Below are 17,468 nucleotides of genomic sequence, written 5' to 3'. Positions count from 1 at the left end.
GGTGCAAAGCTCTTTGAGTGGTTTTTTTTTTCTTTGATCACTGCAGAGCCTGCAGGATTCCTTGCACTGCACATGATTTCTCCATGCTGTCGGGTCAATTTCTACCGGCATCCAATAGCTGCCCGCAGACCCGTGACTCTTTTTGGCAACTTGCTGAATTGGATTCCAGTTGTGCGGATTTGGGTTTCAGTTCCTCCACGTTATGCTTATTTAGTCCATCCATTAGACCAATGACAAATACAAATGCCCATTGCTCGTGCAGGACTCTTGAACAATGGCTGTCTGCGAGGGAACTAACCATAAATCCCATCGACATGACGTTTTCCGCATTCAGAGTTTCGTCGCAAGGATAGGGCCGGAAGAGAGATCAACTCTTTAGTCTTTTTTCAACATGCGATAAGAGTTGCAGCTCCGTATATCATTTGACACCTTGAGTCGCGGTCTCTTATCAAGATATAACTCAATCAATTGATTGCCAGACGAATACAGATATATTTATGGGCTGCGGCAAATGCCGGCAGTTGCTGCCGCTGAGCTCAGAGTGGGCGTTACCCGCCTTGAATCATATACATCTTTCCCGAGGTAGAGTAGAGGCAGTTACCAAGCACCTTATTCCTTTCCCAATTTCCTCGACAGCGCCCACGCTTTGTGACCAGTTTCAGGCCGGCATTAGGTAGTGACTAAACGTGCCTCAAACTTGGAAGGTCATGGATGAAGCTCGTGATCTTGTCGAGTATGAGAGTTTGAAGCAGAGGTCTTTTTGGTGTAGACTGGATAATAATGGTCGAGTAGCCGACACCGCAAGCTCTCACGAGGGACCACTGCCGAGGACTAATACGACGGGCGACAAAGTCTAACTCGGGAGCACAAAGGAAACAAAAGTCGAATTGATCGTGTTGTACAGTATTTACACCATCCAATATCAGCCCCTGTAGTCCCCCATGCTCCGTCCCCCCCGAAGTCCTTCTCCGGCTTCCTCAACCCGAGCAGCTCCCGGTGTAGGAAGTTGCGTCTACTGACAAAAGAAATTGTATTCGCTTTATGCCTTCGCCGGAGGAGACTGCACATGGCCCTTGCCCGAGTAGCCTTCTGAGGTGAGACCGGTGAGAGGGTCGGCCTTTTGGCTCTGTAGGACGGAATTGAGTTAGAACTTGTTAATCGCGCCGGGCATCGCGCAAATGAACAGCAACCCACCTTCAGGTACTCGTTGGTGGCCTCCTGCCACTCCTTGGTCATGGTACGCGGTGGCGGGTTGGCGAAAGCCCGAACAATGGCGAAGAGGAGGAGGCTGAAGCCGACGCCGACGGCGGTGTAGATGGCAACCTTCTTGTTCTCACCGGGAGGGTCAAGGGCACGAGGGCCATGGGGGCCAAAGGCCACGAAGTAGGCTGCATTAAGAGATCCGACTTGTCAGTGTTCCGCTCGGTCATTGTTTCAACCGCGTGCAGGCCGGCAGAGGCCAGTGACGTAGGCAACCCAAGCAGCTTCATGGAACAGTGCATCCATCGATCGGCGGCCCTCAAGCCACCCCAACCTGTCCAGCTCCCGCCCACGAAGCTCCGCCAAGCTCCGAGAGAGCTTCCATGATACCGCACGATTGACGTTCTACTGGTGAAACTGCCACCGGAGTCTTGGCATCGGCAACTTACCGGCCTTCTTCTCCTGAAGAGTCAGATCCGCCCAGTTGCCCTTCATCCGGTCGCGCAGGGCCATCCAGAGCTCGGCCTGCTCCTGCAGCGGCATGCCCTCCCATCTCTTCTCGATGTTGGCCAGCGTCGGGTTCGAGATGGCGTGCGTCGAGGCGGCGCGGTAGCCGAGGGCCGTGGTGGCCGAATGCCGAGAGGCGCGCACCAGCGAGTTGCGCAGGATGGACGACATATCGGGCAATTGAATTGACTCGGTCGGTCGCAGATCGGGCTCAGCACAAAGTCTGGAGGGGAGATTGGTCCAATTGATAAACCGGCGCGGCTGGCGGCCAGGCAGCTCCTTCGTCAGGCGATGTTTTTTGGTGAGATGCGAGGTCATGCACGGACGAGCTTTTTTTCGGGCAGATGGCCTCAGCTTGCATTTCCGAGTGGTTCGATTGGAGGGGGCGATTCCGGCCGAATCCTTCCCGCTTAATTGCAATTCCGCGGAGCCCCGCACGATTCAATGATGTAACGATTGCTCCCAGACAACAGAATCTAATCGTACATTACCTAAGAAGTTTAACTTACCCAAGAAGTTTAACTCTCTTGAATTCGCATTTCTTCAGTGCTACTTTTGAATCTACGACCAAGAAAAGAGAGGAAACAAAGATTCTTTCTTTGCTCTAATACTATGCTGCAAATTGTTTTTGTACGCCGCATCGCGTTGACGAATCGGAGAAATGATCCAAGCTGAAAGGCCCTCCCAATATCGCCAGTCAGCCAAGACATTACTGGATGTTCTGTTGATAAGACATGGCCGTGAGAGGATACCTGATCAGGTACGGTAGCAACCCGAGCTTGTGGCTGCGATAGGACTTTGTATTGAGTCTACCTTGATAGGCATATTAGGGCCCTTTGGATGGTTGGAGGTAGCTTGTCTAATACGTAAGTGTTTGTTACATCCAACACGAGTCGCCAACCTTCTGTTGGCCTTATATGCCTGCCATCTTCTACGAAGTCGTCATACCGGCTTCTTCCTCCCCCCACCCCAGGCTCGGAGTCGTGAGTTAAACTCAATCGGAAACTTAAGTTCGGCGCCGTTCCTCCCCTAGCTGGATTTCTTCTCTTGATCCTGTTTTGGCTGTGGTGCTGGGCGAGTCTGAGGTTCCAGCGTTTTGCTGCCTTGAATGTGAGCCTCGGCATGTGACAATTGCAATGAACGCTGTGCCTCACCTAATTGAAGTACCCTCCCGTTGCTCTTTCAGCTCTTTCAGACTTGGGTTGAACGTGTAATACGCTGAGAGAGAGGTCAATACCTCCCGCTGCTTCAAGGTGCAGAATACGCTCACCATTTCCGATCCCGAAGGCGAGAATCAGGCCAATTGTAAGGAACTTCGACTGGTTGCTCATCGTTGGAGGTCAACGGTCGGAAGTGAATACCAAGATAGAACTGCTGATATTTCCAGAGGTGCTTTGTTCTTCTCTCTGGATGTTGGTCGATTATCCTTCAATGCAAAAATGGGACGTATCGTATTGCAAGGAATAATCCGTACAGCGTTCTGTAGGTAATCGGTACATTGTGTACATACGGATTACACGTACGGCTTTCTGCACGGGTTACCGGTATCTTACGCATTGATACACTCCGGTAAAACCCGAATGTGCCAACCAGCTGCAGCCACGACCGAACAACGGTTCGGATTGATCCATGCTTGCATAGCACGGGAGCCCCACCACAGCTCTCAATTAGTCGCGTCTCACGCCACTTTGTAACGCGTCTAAAGCGCACCGCAACGACTAGGTACGTGTATTGTATGTACGTACGTTTACAGCTACACATACCTCGCACCCCTGCGAGACCACTCCAACAACGACGCGGCAGCAAATTCCTGTGGAATGGCGATGAAGACAACAACAACGACGACGACATAAATGACTGCATAATATTAACATGGTAATCGGGCGCCATGAAGAGCTGGAGGGAATTGGGAGAGGTTCCAGACTCGGACGACGACAGCTTCGATGACACGGATCTGCTTGACGAGAACCTCAACTTCGACTGGCAGCCGCAATCCGAAGACGGATACAACGTCGAGGGCACGCGAGTGGAGGAGAACCACGCCGGACCAGTCAAAGATGCGGATGTTTGGAGCGTGCCGAGCTCTCCGCCAGAGCAGGCTTTGCCCTACCACTCCACCAATTCGGCACAGGCATCGCAGACCTTGACCCAGTTCCCTTGGCCTGCCGAACCGTCGCCGAATCCAGCTGGACAGACGAGTCCTTCAACCCCCGCGGAGTCCAGCCTCGACAAACCCTCATCCATACCCAGGATCCCGGCCGCCTCAAACCTCCCGTCGGACGTGTTCCGAGAGGATGAGATTTCCAAGAGCTACGTTCGAGTCACAAGCCCCGCCCCGAGCTCCTCCTCCATTTCAAGCCTTCTTTCCAGAACTCCCACGCCGCCGCAGTCTCCTTCCTTGCCCCAAACCCACCTAAGCCCGCCTCCGGCTCGCCTCAGTGCCCCGACCAACGCATCGCCGCCGGCCGATATTGTGGACTCGGAACAATTATCAAGGCAGACCGCTGTCCGGTTGGAGCGCTCGCTGCGTCCCCGAAAACCGATACAGCAGCATCCTTACCTTCTCGAAAGCGTGCAGTATACAGCTTTCATGAAGTCACATGGCATCAAGCCCGTCCGGGTCATCCAGGAATCTCGGCCATTACGGAGTGGTGCCGAAGACGAAGACTCTCAAGACACAGATTTCCAAGCTGAGGAAAGCCAGGAAACAAGTGCGGACGGTCTGGGTGGCCTGGATGCAAGCGGCCCAGTTCTCTTTGACGATGATGAGGATGAGCTGGCACTCACTCCTTCACTCCCAAAAACATCCCCCCATGGCCAACAGCTTCGAACTAGTAGCCAGCCGACCAACCCCGACCAAACGGATGCTACGAGCCTCTCCGATGAGGAGTTTCCGCCTTTAGAACGGCTTCACCCGGTGTCTGCAAAGGAGAGACAGCGGTTGTTAAAACGGCAGCGTTCTCAGCTACTGTCTTCTACTCGAAGGAAGAGGCCGAGGTTCGTGCCAGATTCTTCGTCCCAGGAGTCTCCGCGACGCCCGAGATTTATCCCTCCCCCGCCAATAGACATATGGGACTTGTCCTCCTCTCCCCGTGTACCGCAGGTACCAGAAGAGCAACCACAGGAACCTGGCGCTTCCCCGAAACAACCAGCAGAAAGACGCCCGAGCCCGCCGAGTGCCCCTATTCTGAGCCCGCGCTCCACCGCTGCCGTCTCAGAGGACGAGGCAGCAGATCCCCCGGTTCTAATCACCGAGGATTCCCAAAGCGACCCCGACGATGTGGACTTGCCTGGTTCTACAGCCAGCTCCTGTAGTGATTCAGAGGTCGTCCGCCAGAACAGCCGCCGGATTCGCGGGGTCTTGCCAGCGTCTTGGCTCCGATTGGACCAACCGCAGAGCAAGCCTGCTGCCCGTAACGTCAAGAGAAGGACTCCCGAGCCCTCGCCGGATCGAACTGTGAGGCGAGGTTTGGCGTTGCCTCGCCAGGGCTCGCCTAAGCCTCCAGGCGGAGCGTCATTGATGGTGTTTGATGAATCGGAGGAGTCCGAGAACGAACTGCCTCGGAGGCCAACTGAATCAGCAGATGATCCAGCCCGAGCGGCGCTGGCCGCCGTCGTTATCGACGAAGATGACGGCGCATCCGTGATTGAAGAAGATACCATCGATTGGATGCTTCCTGGGAGGAAAAGGTCTTACTCACACACTATTTCCGGGAGAGCGAAAAGGCAGAAGCGGAGCGGAACCCAATCTGTTTTCCATGGCCGCCCCAATGTGCCCTCTAGGCAGCCCAAGATAACCCAAGTTCTCCCGCGGGCAAAGCATGGCGTCAACTCAACATCTGCAAATAGAAAATTGACTCACCGGCAGCACCAGAAAGGCGGTACATCTGTAGCGAGTCGCAATATCAGCAAGAGGGCGGCCTCACCACCGCTCCTGAGTATCCTGGACGTTGTCGAACCCGACGCGCCAAGGTTTGTCAGGCTTGCCGCGCGTGCTGTCAGGAGGAAGTCAAATCTGGGCAAGGCCAGTCCATCCAACAAGGTTATCAGCCTAGCATCACGGAATGACAACGTCGACGCGCTCTCAGTTCTTAGGGATTGGAAATCGGGAAAGACTAAACCAAAGATTCCCGCCCCGCTGCGGAAACCAGTGAGCAAGCCAAAGAGGCGACCAGCGCTGCGAGAGATATCTTCAAACGCCACGTCACGCCCCCGAGGTCCTCGACCTCACAAGTTAATTCGACAGAGCAATCTCGACTCTTTCGTCATCGCAGACGAAGGCCCGCAAGAAGGCCAGCCTCCCGAGCGGCCTTTAGCCTCGGCCATCTCACCACGAAAGCCTTTACAAGGCCGCCGTCTCAGTTTCCACCCGGCGCAGCTCGAGGAAGACGAAGCCGAGGAGAGGCCCCGTCAGCTCAGCGCCCGGAAGCGGACCTTGGATGCCCTCTACAGGAGACGCCGGAGAACGTTTGGTGCGTCAACCGACGATGGGCTGGACCAGATCCTGGATGTGAACTTTACACTCCAAGAATCTGCGGCTGAGGGACAAGGCGACGAGGGTGACATTGAACCTGGTGCCAGACAATCCACGACCCCGACGGAAGGGAGGACAAGGGCCGGCAGACGGAGATTCCGAAAGACGTGCCCCCCCCAACGCGTGGATTTGGACGCTCCTCAGTATACTCGGGCAAATGACCCATTACCGCCAGACTTCTCTGACTTTGAGCCCCGGGAATGCCTTCCTCAAGACCGAAATCAGGCCCAGGACAAGCTCAGGGGGCTCGGGCCGTATGGAACGCATTACACGCACCACTTCGAAGTCTTTCCGCTCGACATGGGGGTCTTCTTCCACGAAAGCACTGTCATTGGACGCGGATTGGTGCGAGATGCGGTCGATCTCGGACTCTCCGACCGGATTCGTCATCAAAGGCCCCCGATGTCGTTTTCCTTGGACGGACGAGACCTCAGATGGAGCCGCTGGGACGATAACACGTCGTCAGAGCTGGGTATATTGGTCGATTGGATAGCCGAGCAACTTGCCCCCAACGCAGCCGCGAACGCTGGTTTCAGCCGAAAGACAATCGAAGCTGCCGAGTTTGTATTGGGGTACGTACTTCGCTCACTGAGTGTCTCGGACGAACACGAAGAGAAAGCGTTCGTGTCGAGGTGGCTGGAGGTGCTGTCGAGTTTTATCGGCCGGTTTGAGTCGAGCGATTGGAGCACGGGATCAGAGGAGACGAAAACGACGCAGCTCGAGGTCGTTGTCCGTTTCTGTCTCGCGACTTCAGCGGTGCGTTCAATAAGCCAGGCATCAAACGCCGACCCCGTTCAATCCACGAAGCTCGACGGCTTGCTCAAGCAGTCTGCATCAGCGACCATCAAGCGACTTTTGGAATGTGGAACCAAGGAATTACGGGTTCTATACGGTGACCTGCAGCGTCCGAGTCTCAGAGAGCGAGGTATACGCTCGCACCACCTCTTCGCCAACTGCTGGGTGGTCATGATGAGGGTGCTGGAAAGCGCTGCCATTCCGAGGAGCTCCTTCTGGGACGTCACCCAGTCAGTCATGCTTAGCGGAGGGGTAATCTCGAGCTCAGATTGCCAGCTGTTTGAGCGGCTTTGGCAAGACATGTTCACGCTACTGCCGCTGACCGAGGTCGATGACTCCGGGCTAGTCGTTCCAGGAATGAGACGCACCGCTCCCATGGAAGGATGGACGCTCCCTCAGCAGCTCCTAAAACGCGTCTTCCAGCTTTACCAAACGAATCCCCGCCAGCCTCCCGGCTTCAACGACTACTGTCGAGCCCTCGTGGCCCGCTGCCACCTTCTAGTCCAGCAATGGGGCTGGCGCAAAGGCACGGGCATCATTGGAACCATCTTTGACTTCTTTGGGTCGCAGAATCTCGAGCACCTGAGGAACGAGGAGGTGTACAAATCTCCTCGGTTTCTGGAAGAGCTCGACGGCAGTCCATCTCTCGACATCGAGCCCGAGGATCGGTGCTTTCACATCTTCATCAAGCTCCTTGCCCTGACCATCCAGCGCCTCAAGGAGCTCAATCGTCCCAACGATATCAGGAACCTCGTGACCAGGACGCTTCCGAACCACAACCGACAATACCTCAAAGAAAACATGATTCATCACCGCGATTTAGCCGCGCTGAGGAATCACCACGACCTCCTCTGTACGCTGTTCTGGGTATCGCCGCCAGAACTGCGGCGGGAAGTCCACGAGATAGAAGATTTGATCGTCCCCGGCAGCGCTCACAAGGAGGCATGTCTGATCAGTGTTAGGGCATGGAATCAGCTTGCCCGGTTTGTGATAGCCAAGGACGAGGGCGGTGATGCGTTCAGGCCGCTTGCCATGTGGCGAAACAACATCTTCAACCAGGTCCTCGACCAATACCTGTCAGCCGCCTCGGACATCGAGCAGCAGTTTCGAGCTCTATCGAGCGAGATGGCGGGCATCAGCAAGGATGTACGGGACGACATGGTGGCCAAGAACAAGCCGACGGCGCTGGATGTGCTGCACCATTCGGTCAAGGCGTCCCTGGACGTCCTGCAGCGCGCCCCGACGTTGGGTGCAGCTTTGTACGGGCTCAACACGGGTGAGTCGGCCTCTGCGGCTATGTGAGGGGCGAATGCTAATTTTCGGCAGGTCAACTACAAAAAGTCTTCACCAGCCTTGATTACCAGTCTCCGGGATTCGACTGGGGCATCCTCCGTGTAGCACTTGACACGATCGAGCATCTCTTGGGCAGGATAGACCAGGCTTCCGAGGAGCAATTCTCGAGCGAGTTTGACGACAACCTCGATGCCCCCTTTCTCGAGGATGCCGTGCTGGTATGTTCCGTTCCCCGTATCTTAGAATCATTCTGAAGAAGAACAAGCTAATACCCTCAAAGCTGGTGAATGAACACTTGACGAAAGACTTCTTCTGGATGGCTCGCACAACCCTCGCTCTCCCGCAGGAGAGCTCTGCAAGGCGGCATAACCAGCAAGTTGCCTGCGCTGAGAAGACGGTTACCTTGGCCGCAAGAATCGCCGCCAGATTCGTCAAAAACAGGGTGACGGTTCGTTAACTACTCTTCCCCCCCCCCTCTCCCCCGCGGCGGCCCGCGGGGGCTTGTGTTCACGACAAGGTCTCTAACCTTGCTAGCACTTGCTGTCCTTCTTTTCGACCGGGAAGTACGGCCTGTTCCCCGACCTCCCCCACAACATGACGACGCCGGACAGGAGATACCTCCCTCTTTTCCTCGCGGTCCTTGTGAAAAATCATGTTTTTGATTTCAAGGACCTTGGGATCAACATGCTGGGCATGTGGATGCTCGCGATTGTGAAACCGCTAAGGTATCTGAGATACGAGAACTACCTTGCCGAGGTTCTTCAACATCGCGACTTGCCGTTCCTGGAGCGAGCGACGGTCGCGGTTGGCATTCCTCCGGACTACAACTCGAATGCCGACTTCTTCGCTTGCGCGATCCACCACATGCGGAAGTCACTGCGCGAGTGTGGGTCGGTGCGAGCGAAACAGCTCCGGGAGGAGTTCAGGAAGACATTACAGTTGGTCATGCAGAAGATGAAGGAGGACCTGGCACTCCTACGGTCTCATGGCGGCGAGCACGGGCCGTACATCGAGTTTGTGAGACAGGTGGTCTCGCTGATCAAGTCGCACGGTGTCAACATCTGCGCGGTCGACCCTTTCTTCATGCAACCGAGCCCCGACTACTCCCCGTCTCTCCAAGACCCGCAGCTTCACACGGCCGGCATTGTCGCGTACGGCGTCAAACTGAGCGAGGGAGACACGACTGCGACCCAGCCGCTTTTCCACTACCTCTTCAACAACTTCAAGGTTTCTCTCGGCAACGACAAGCTGGAGCAGGAGTGCAAGATCCTAAGCAGGGCAATGAGAAACGGCCATGTTACTTCGTTCATGCTGCAGTGCATGATACCGGCCATCATACAAGCGTCGACGCAAGCCCCGGATTGCTGGGCGCTATTGGAGGTTTACGCGGTTGCTTTCCAAAACATGCTCGAATCGAGCTGGTCCGTCCCGAAGGAGCTCGGGCATGAGGACATGGAACATGTGTTGGGGATCGTGACTAGCATTCTGGCGTGGTTCCAGAACCTGGGATGCACCGCGTCACCGTCGCTCCAACAGCTGCACGTCATGGCGCTCCTGGCGACCCTCGCCAACACCCTGCAGCCGAGCGTTGCATCGTACCTGTTCAACGAAGTCGAAGGTGGCACTCTGGTCACGCAACTCCAGGAGGCTGTTGACAGGCTCGCAGCGCTCTTCTCGGAGCTGGGGTCATACCTCGAGGACGTCCTTTCTCGAGCCGGCGGAAATGACGTCCCGCAGCCGGAGATCATCAGTCTCTCGGCGGTGCTCGGTGCGTTACCGCCAGCACCACCACCACCACCACAACAACAACCCACGTCCGGTGGGGCCAGGAACCCGCGGGTGGAGATGTTTGCGAATACCATCATCTCTGACGTGCGGCAGAACTGGGTGGTCACGGCGGACCGCGTGATGGTACGGATGGCTTCCCCGGGGAGGACGGGGACCACCCCGGGCGGGCCGCCCCTGCTGAGCCAGGCCGCCGTAAGCAGCAGCGCTGCGGCTTCGCTTCGTGGAGCGTGCTATGGGCCGTGGGAGACGAGAGCGGTTCTGGAGAGGCTGCGTGCAGCGGTAGGGGGGTGGATGCTAGGGTCGTCCCGGGACGGAGGACGAGGAGGGGGGAAACTGAAGAGGGGGAAGGAAATGGTCGACCTAGACCTGCTGTTCTAAAAAAGGTTGTTTTGGTTCATGGTGATGAAGGAGGCATGGGTATAGAGGAACAGACGACGAGCAATGACATGTGAAGACAACAGACATTTTTGTTGGTGTGTGTGTTGATAGTGTTGTGTTGTCCTACAGAGGACGGTATCAGAAGTAAAGAACGTCTCAGCCAACCCTAACCCAAATCTGCCACTAACCTTGGGTGCCGGCCGGACCCACAGAAACGACGAAAGCCAAGGCTCGGCTGCCGGCGGCCAAAAAATGTTTTTGGGACTTTTTGAGAGGCGCTCACGGAGCGACAAGTTGACAACAGCGCTGCATTTGCAACTCCGATCGGGGCGTAGCAGCCTTTACCAGCGTGACGCTCGACAGCAACATTCACTAGGCCGCAAGGTCTCAAAGTTGCACGGCCGAGCCATTGGACGACGGGAGAAGGCTCAAACGGTCTTTTTTTTCCTTCCAAAAAGATTCTTTGGGAAACCGCATGTGGGCGCCAACCCCCGAAGCGCGCGATCCTGATGCCTACGGCCGCTGGGGCTCGGGCCCTGCTGTCGGCGCAGACTCCCTCTAGAGCACGCCGACTGCCCCGCGTCGCCGCCATCACCCCGGCTGCCGCCCGCACCGCCCTCAGCACCCTCCCCCATCATCGCTGTGCGCCCTGCCGCCCGAGCGAGCCCGCGGTGCCTGGCCGCGGTTTCCACACATCGTCCTCGCTCCACGCCGCCCGCCCCGACGAACCCCCACCAAACCCCGAAGGCCCTCCTCCTCCTCCTCCTTCTCCTCCACCATCATCGGCCGATTCGAACAAGGACAATGGCGCTCCTCTGCCGGGGAACGGTCAGCCGGCCGAGGCGTCCGGGAAATCCGAGGCCGACCCCGCTGCCGCCGATGCCGATGCCAACGCCAACGCGAACGCCAACGCCAAACGCGAGAAGCTGAAGAGCGCCGGCTACGGCTCCGCCCGCGCCCGCGCCAACCGTAATAACCGCGTCGAGGAGCCCCCCGCCCTCGAGCTGCCCCGCTGGTTCGAGGTCAACCAGATCTCGCTGTACGAACGACGGCCCATCGGTGTTGCGGGCACGCTGCTGCCCCGGCTGGGAGAGGGCGACCGGGAACAAATGCTGACGCTCATGGAAACGCTGCTGGACAAGGCGGCCTTGTCGGACGAGGAGGTCGAGACGCTCAAGGACAGGCTGCGTCGCTTTGCGAACAGGCAGGACCGGGACGATCTGATTCTCACCTCGCTGAAGACGCGGGCTCGACGCATCCACCAGGGAGCCTTCTGGCAAGCCCTGCTGCTCCTCTACCATCCCCTGGCCGACCCTGCCCACGTCGAGAGGCTGCGCCAGCATCATGCGGCAACCATCGATCGGCGGCAGCTGTGGTGGCCCCTACCCGACTCCCTCATGTCGGACGAGCTGAAGCGCTGGCTCTCCAATCTCCGGTCCGACGCCGGGCCCGGCCGCGGCTTTCACCTGAGCCCGCTGGCCAAGCGGCCCGATCCCGAGTATCCCATCTGCATGGAGCTCCTCGCCGCCGTGGACTCCCAGCTGGCCATGCCGCCCACCCCCAGCCGCCAAGACGCTCGCCGGCCCCCCATCGTGCTGTCCATGCTCAAGGGCAAGGGGCCAACTCTCGCCGAGTCCGTCGTCAACGACATTGCCACGGACCTCCAGGCCGACGTCATCCACCTGAACGCCCACCACATCGCGCGCATCGTGGGGAGACACGTCGGCCAAAACCCCTACTCGGCCCGCGGCGCCCTCTCCATGCTCGGCTACGCCGCCGCCGAGATGAATGGCAGGCTCGCGGCGCGGCCCAACCCCGACGCGGACCAGCTCGGTCTCGTCGCCGTCGAGCTGCCCTCCCGGCTGCGCTCGTTCCTGTCCCCGAGGGAGACCACGGCCCAGGGCCTGTTCGACGGCCGCTGGGAGGATATGAAGGTCAACGCCGCGCTCGAGGCCATCGTTGCCGCCGTCGACCGCGAGCGGGAACGCGCCCGGCTCTCCGCCGCCGCCGCCGCCGCTCCCGCTCTCGACAAGGGCGGATCGGCGGACGCGGACGCGGACCCGAACGCGAACGCGAACGCGAAACTGCCGTCGGCCCGGAAGCTCATCATACATCTGCACGACTACGTCGAGCTCAGCTCGCTGTATCCCTCCATCATCCACAAGCTCCGCGCCATCGCGGACCGGATGTGGAGGGCGGGGCGCGGAGTCGTCCTCGTGGGTTCCTCGTCCGGCGACATGGACAGGTCGCTGCAGTGGCGGGACCAGGTCATCGAGCTCGGCCGGGACGGCGCCCACGTCATCCCGTTTCACGCCGACTCGGTCAAGGATTACTCGCTCTTCGAGGACTGGGACAACGTCCTGGAGAACCTCTTCAATATCAAGGAGATGCTCCGCGCCGTGGTCGGAGACCAGGTCCCCATCACCTTCATCACCGAGTTCATGGACGCCAGCGGGACCATACTATCCGAGGAGAGCCACAAAACCATCTTCAAGTTGCTGGCCAGCCACGTTCACGACGCCCAATGGGTGCAGCGTGTCGTCTCTCTGATGGGCGGCGGCCGGACGGGGTCCCGCGAGGGCTATGGCGTGCTTACGCTCAACTACGCCCTCAAGTTCATGCTTGACCGCAACAAGCAGTGGGAGCAGATCAACCCCAGTGTTCGGCCCCCTTACTACTCCCCGCTTCACACCCCGCGAAGCGGATCCTCCTCCTCCTCCTCCTCCTCCTCCTTCCCCTACTCGTCTTCCTCTGCAGACGACCCGGCCGCCTTCAGCAACCTCTCTGGCGCGGCGGCCTCCAAAGAGTACAACAACGACGAGAAGAAGCTCCTCTCCGGCCTCATCAACGCCAAGGACATCCACACCACCTTTGACCAGATCATCGTCCCGCAAGAGACCAAGGAGTCCCTCATGGGCCTCACCACCCTCTCCCTCGTCCGGCCGGAGGCCTTCTCCTACGGCGTGCTCAAGACGGAACACATCTCGGGCTGCCTCCTCTACGGCCCGCCGGGGACCGGCAAGACGCTCCTGGCCAAGGCGGTCGCCAAGGAGTCGGGCGCCAACATGCTCGAGGTCTCGGCGGCCGACATCAACGACAAGTGGGTCGGGCAGAGCGAGAAGAACGTGCAGGCGCTCTTCTCGCTGGCCCGCAAGCTGGCGCCGTGCGTCATCTTCCTGGACGAGGCCGACGCGCTGCTGGCCGCGCGCCGCTCCGGCCCCGCCCGCGCCGCCTACCGCGAGACCATCACGCAGTTCCTGCGCGAGTGGGACGGCCTGACGGGGTCGCGCGCCTTCATCATGGTCGCCACCAACCGGCCCTTCGACCTCGACGAGGCCGTCCTCCGCCGCCTGCCCCGCAAGATCCTCGTCGACCTGCCCCTGGCCGCCGAGCGCGAGGCCATCCTGCGCGTCGTCCTGCGCGACGAGGTCCTCGCGCCCGACGTCGACCTCGCCCGCCTCGCCGCCGAGACGGAGCTCTACTCGGGCTCCGACCTCAAGAACCTCTGCGTCTCGGCCGCCATGGAGGCCGTCCGCGAGGAGGTGCGCGCCAAGGAGGCCTGGTCCGGCGAGGGCGAGTACCGCTTCCCCGACCGCCGCGTCCTCACCCGCGCCCACTTCGACAAGGGCCTGCGCGAGATCAGCGCCAGCATCAGCGGCGACATGCAGACCCTCAAGGCCATCCGCAAGTTCGACGAGCAGTACGGCGACGCCGGCCGCAAGAGGCGCGTCCGCAAGGGCCTCGGCTTCGACGTCGTCCCCGACGACGGCAAGGGCCTCACCGGGGAGGCCAGGGTCAGGCAGGTCGAGGCTGCTTGAGAAAAAGAGAGAGGGGGGGAGAGGGAGAGAGAAAGACTACCGAACAAACAAACACTCTCGCACAGAGAGACACAGACAGACAGACAGACAGACACAGAAGCACAATCATCAAACACACGGGCCCTTTTTTTTCCTTTTTTTTCCTTTCTTCCTTTTTAGATGGGGCCGGAAGAAGAGGTGGGGATGATGGCATTGGAGGAAGGCGAATGGCGTTGGACGAAATGTTATCACCAGTGCAAACTGACCGTGGCATATCCGAAGGCCCGGCCGACGGTTTGGCCCTTGTATATCCATCACATGTCTCGTGTATGTATGTACACGTAATGTACACTTAACTTGGTCCAAGTCGCACCAGATTACAGAGTAGTATTTTTTGGTTGGTGTGTGTGTGTGTGCGTGCGTGTGAACGACGAGGTAAGGTATAGAAGCAGCTCTCGTGGCTTCCTTGCTGTATTCAAACCCGTTTCCTACTATCCGCTCTCCCCACCCCAAAGTTATGGGGTTGATGGTATCGCTGATTTATCGGCAACACTTCAAAAAAAAAAAACCGTGCCAGTATGAAAAGTGTTGTCTTCTCGCAAATTCCTTTACTTGGCCCCCTTCGCTTCGCCCAGTGCCGAAACGTACAGTTCCAAGGCCGAGTTGATGGCCGTCAGCGTCGCCTCGAACAGGGCCAGGACCGAGTCCTTGCCGCCCTTGGGCGGCTGCCAGCGGAGCTTCTTGCGGGTCCGCTCGTAGTGCTCCTTGATCTCGCGCTTGCGCCTCTCCACGACCACCTGGCGGATCTGCTCGGCCTCGGCGGCGAGCGCGTCGATGCGGTCGGTCGACCGGCGCAGCGACTCGGCGTAGTAGGCCAGCTCCCGGGTGCGCGCGGGGTCGCCCGACAGGAAGGCGCTCCAGAACTGCCTGAGGAACTCGGTCGTGGTGGCGTTGGTCAGCACGCAGCGCTGCGCGATCTCGGGCGGGATGCCCATCGGCGACGCGTCCTCGTCGGCGGCGGCGGCGCCGCCGCCCGCGCCGAAGCCGCCGAGCATCTCGGACCGCTTCTTGCGCATGCCGTCGAGGATCTGGTTCTGCGCCTGCCTGCGCGCCGCCCGCGAGCCGACGTGCGCCGGCTTCTCGGTGTCCGGGTCGCTGTCGCTGTCGTCGTCGATGCCGATGGCCTTGCGGAGGTCGATGCCGCCGGAGCCGTCGTCGTCGAGCGTCTCGAGGTCGGCGTGGACCTCGAAGAGGACCTCGGACGGTACCTGCTTCTCGTAGACCTTGGCCTCCTCGGACTGGGCTTCCTGGTTGGAGAAGAACTTGTTCTGCTCCTTGACGTTGAGGATGATGCGAGCCGCCTCGGTGTCGCCGCGGAGATCGCGCAGCGTCAGCTGCTCGAAGGCGCGCGTGTCGTCCAGCAGCCCGTCCGGGGCGGACGGGTCCAGATCGGAGGGCGCCACGTTGGCCATGATCTTCTCGCTCAGGCTGTTGAGCGTCTTGATGATGGGGATGTTGCCCCGGGGCCGCATCTCCACGTCCTTGCGGTTGCCGCCTTTGAAGCCGCCCTGGTTCTCCTCATTTGCCTCCAGGTCGATCATGTGGGGGACCTTTTGCGCCGCCGTGATCTTGCTCGCAAAGCCAAATGTGTTGTCTGCGTTGAGATACCTGTCAAAAATGGCATCGGCGTTATCGTTGTCCGTGATGCGCTCGCCGCGCAGCTTCTTGGACAGCTTGCTCAGGAAGAAGCGGGACCAGAACTCGGTCTCCGTCAGTTTTGGAACGTTCTCGTTATAGATGCGTCTCACGAGCGGGTGCTGCTGTAGGATCATGGAAATCTGCTCCGACGTGATGCTGAGCTTGAACTGGCCGTCCTCGGTCCGCGGCTTGATGGTGGAGAGCACGTTGTAGGCGCCCTTCTTCTGGTTCAGCTCGATGGCATGGGCACGCAAGAGGCCGACACGACTGGACCAGAACCGGGCATTGAACGCAGCTTCTGAGATGGACTCGGGCTTCAGAGCGAGGGCGTCCCTGTAGGTCTGGGCGAGCACCTCGTTCTTCTTGAGGAGAGACTGCTGCAGTTCCGTGTCTGCCTGGAGCGCGTCGTCATCGAACCACTTTGGCGGCGCCGGCTTAGCATTTACGGTGCTGGCAAAGGACATTGCTGCCGAAGCCCCCCCGCCGTCCTCCCCATTGGCCCCGTTCTGCGCGGCGCCGGCGGGCTTCGGCACGTTGGGGTCGTTCTCGCGGGCAGCAGCCAGCAGCTGAGACAGAAGATCCCTGATACTATTTGCCTCCGCTCGCGCGTCGGTTGGTGACGTGAAATGGAAGAGGAACTGGGACGGGGCGGCACCTTCGCCCGCGCCCGGCCTCGGCTTTTCAACGACCTTCAGGATGACCTTTGGTGCGCCATCTGGTGTCTGCTGCAGGTTCATGATATTGTCCAGAGCCAGGGACACAGTGGGCGGTCCCGTGGCGGGCATCGGCGTCCAGATCAGGGCGCTGCGGTCATCGGTCAGAGTGAGGATGCCCTCCTTCTTCTTGTACGTGGTCCGGCCACGCGGGAGAGCCATGTTGGCGGCGAGGCCCCGCGATGCAGGGCCCCAGAAAACACCACAGCTACTTGGTACTTGTGACCCCGTTCGTCTGTTCGTATGATCTCTTCCCGCTGCACCCTCGATCGGCTTCGGCTTGGACAGCCGTCAACGGGTGTTGCGGCGTGGCAGCGGCACGGTGCTTCAACCCTCTGACTCGCGCTTTTTTTTCAAACTAGGTAATCATCCGCTGCCGTTGGAATCCAGGGAGCCTTATTATGCCTCTCGGCTTTTTTTTCGGCCTTGTTGAACTTGCTCAACTTCTCAAGTTGGTGATGTTACTTGCAGCCGAGGCAGTTGACGAGAGCGGTTGGTGGGCCAAGTCGCTAGTTAATCGTAACGGTCCATGCGCCGTGCTCCGCTAGGTCTCACTCCATTCATTCCACCCTTTTTTTTTGTGCATGCTCTCCGGACTGCGTACCTAAGCTACTAGTTGGTTGAGTCACGACGGCCTAAAAGTATATGTGAGGCATGGAATTCGTACTCTGTAGCGTTCTTCGTAGGTGCACTATGGAGCACCTTTCGCGCCTCGTCACCAGAACCGGACCAAACAGAATGCCGAGAGCGAGGTCACGCGCTGTT

General features: G+C 58.9%; 4 protein-coding genes across 4 annotated transcripts; 2 read left to right on the top strand and 2 right to left on the bottom strand.

The window, feature by feature from the left end:
* Nucleotides 1–858: 858 nt before the first annotated feature.
* MYCTH_2312390 (uncharacterized protein) lies at nucleotides 859–2,066 on the bottom strand. The gene is made up of 3 exons (XM_003667005.1): nucleotides 1,650–2,066; nucleotides 1,195–1,388; nucleotides 859–1,126 (listed from the first exon to the last, which is right to left on the bottom strand). The coding sequence occupies exons 1-3, from the start codon at nucleotides 1,876–1,878 to the stop codon at nucleotides 1,040–1,042; spliced, it is 510 nt and encodes a 169-aa protein (XP_003667053.1). The 5' UTR covers nucleotides 1,879–2,066; the 3' UTR covers nucleotides 859–1,039.
* A 1,356-nt stretch (nucleotides 2,067–3,422) lies between these two features.
* On the top strand, nucleotides 3,423–10,724 carry MYCTH_2312387 (uncharacterized protein). Its single transcript, XM_003667004.1, has 4 exons — nucleotides 3,423–8,312; nucleotides 8,363–8,547; nucleotides 8,610–8,777; nucleotides 8,864–10,724. Exons 1-4 carry the CDS (start codon nucleotides 3,596–3,598, stop codon nucleotides 10,493–10,495), a joined length of 6,702 nt encoding a protein of 2,233 aa, XP_003667052.1. The 5' UTR covers nucleotides 3,423–3,595; the 3' UTR covers nucleotides 10,496–10,724.
* A 58-nt stretch (nucleotides 10,725–10,782) lies between these two features.
* MYCTH_2312386 (uncharacterized protein) lies at nucleotides 10,783–14,367 on the top strand. The gene has a single exon (XM_003667003.1). The coding sequence runs from the start codon at nucleotides 11,005–11,007 to the stop codon at nucleotides 14,311–14,313; it is 3,309 nt and encodes a 1,102-aa protein (XP_003667051.1). The 5' UTR covers nucleotides 10,783–11,004; the 3' UTR covers nucleotides 14,314–14,367.
* A 387-nt stretch (nucleotides 14,368–14,754) lies between these two features.
* On the bottom strand, nucleotides 14,755–16,991 carry MYCTH_2312385 (uncharacterized protein). The gene has a single exon (XM_003667002.1). It carries the CDS (start codon nucleotides 16,863–16,865, stop codon nucleotides 14,901–14,903), a length of 1,965 nt encoding a protein of 654 aa, XP_003667050.1. The 5' UTR covers nucleotides 16,866–16,991; the 3' UTR covers nucleotides 14,755–14,900.
* Between the last annotated feature and the right edge of the window lie 477 nt (nucleotides 16,992–17,468).

This window comes from Thermothelomyces thermophilus, chromosome 7, assembly GCF_000226095.1.
Source record: "Thermothelomyces thermophilus ATCC 42464 chromosome 7, complete sequence".
In the NCBI taxonomy this organism is placed as follows: domain Eukaryota; kingdom Fungi; phylum Ascomycota; class Sordariomycetes; order Sordariales; family Chaetomiaceae; genus Thermothelomyces; species Thermothelomyces thermophilus.
The sequence above is the reverse complement of the archived record's forward strand: the minus strand, read 5'-3'. Positions and strand labels throughout refer to the sequence as shown.

What these genes read in the sequence shown, in the direction of transcription:
- MYCTH_2312387 (XM_003667004.1), top strand. Translation starts at nt 3,596, where the DNA reads ATGAAGAGCTGGAGGGAATTGGGAGAGGTTCCAGACTCGGACGACGAC. An exon ending in TTTGTACGGGCTCAACACGG is followed by an intron (nt 8,313 to 8,362) that starts GTGAGTCGGCCT and finishes AATTTTCGGCAG; the next exon opens with GTCAACTACAAAAAGTCTTC. An exon ending in TTCTCGAGGATGCCGTGCTG is followed by an intron (nt 8,548 to 8,609) that starts GTATGTTCCGTT and finishes ATACCCTCAAAG; the next exon opens with CTGGTGAATGAACACTTGAC.
- MYCTH_2312386 (XM_003667003.1), top strand. Translation starts at nt 11,005, where the DNA reads ATGCCTACGGCCGCTGGGGCTCGGGCCCTGCTGTCGGCGCAGACTCCC.
- MYCTH_2312390 (XM_003667005.1), bottom strand. Translation starts at nt 1,878, where the DNA reads ATGTCGTCCATCCTGCGCAACTCGCTGGTGCGCGCCTCTCGGCATTCG. An exon ending in TCTTCAGGAGAAGAAGGCCG is followed by an intron (nt 1,389 to 1,649) that starts GTAAGTTGCCGA and finishes CTCTTAATGCAG; the next exon opens with CCTACTTCGTGGCCTTTGGC. An exon ending in CCACCAACGAGTACCTGAAG is followed by an intron (nt 1,127 to 1,194) that starts GTGGGTTGCTGT and finishes TCCGTCCTACAG; the next exon opens with AGCCAAAAGGCCGACCCTCT.
- MYCTH_2312385 (XM_003667002.1), bottom strand. Translation starts at nt 16,865, where the DNA reads ATGGCTCTCCCGCGTGGCCGGACCACGTACAAGAAGAAGGAGGGCATC.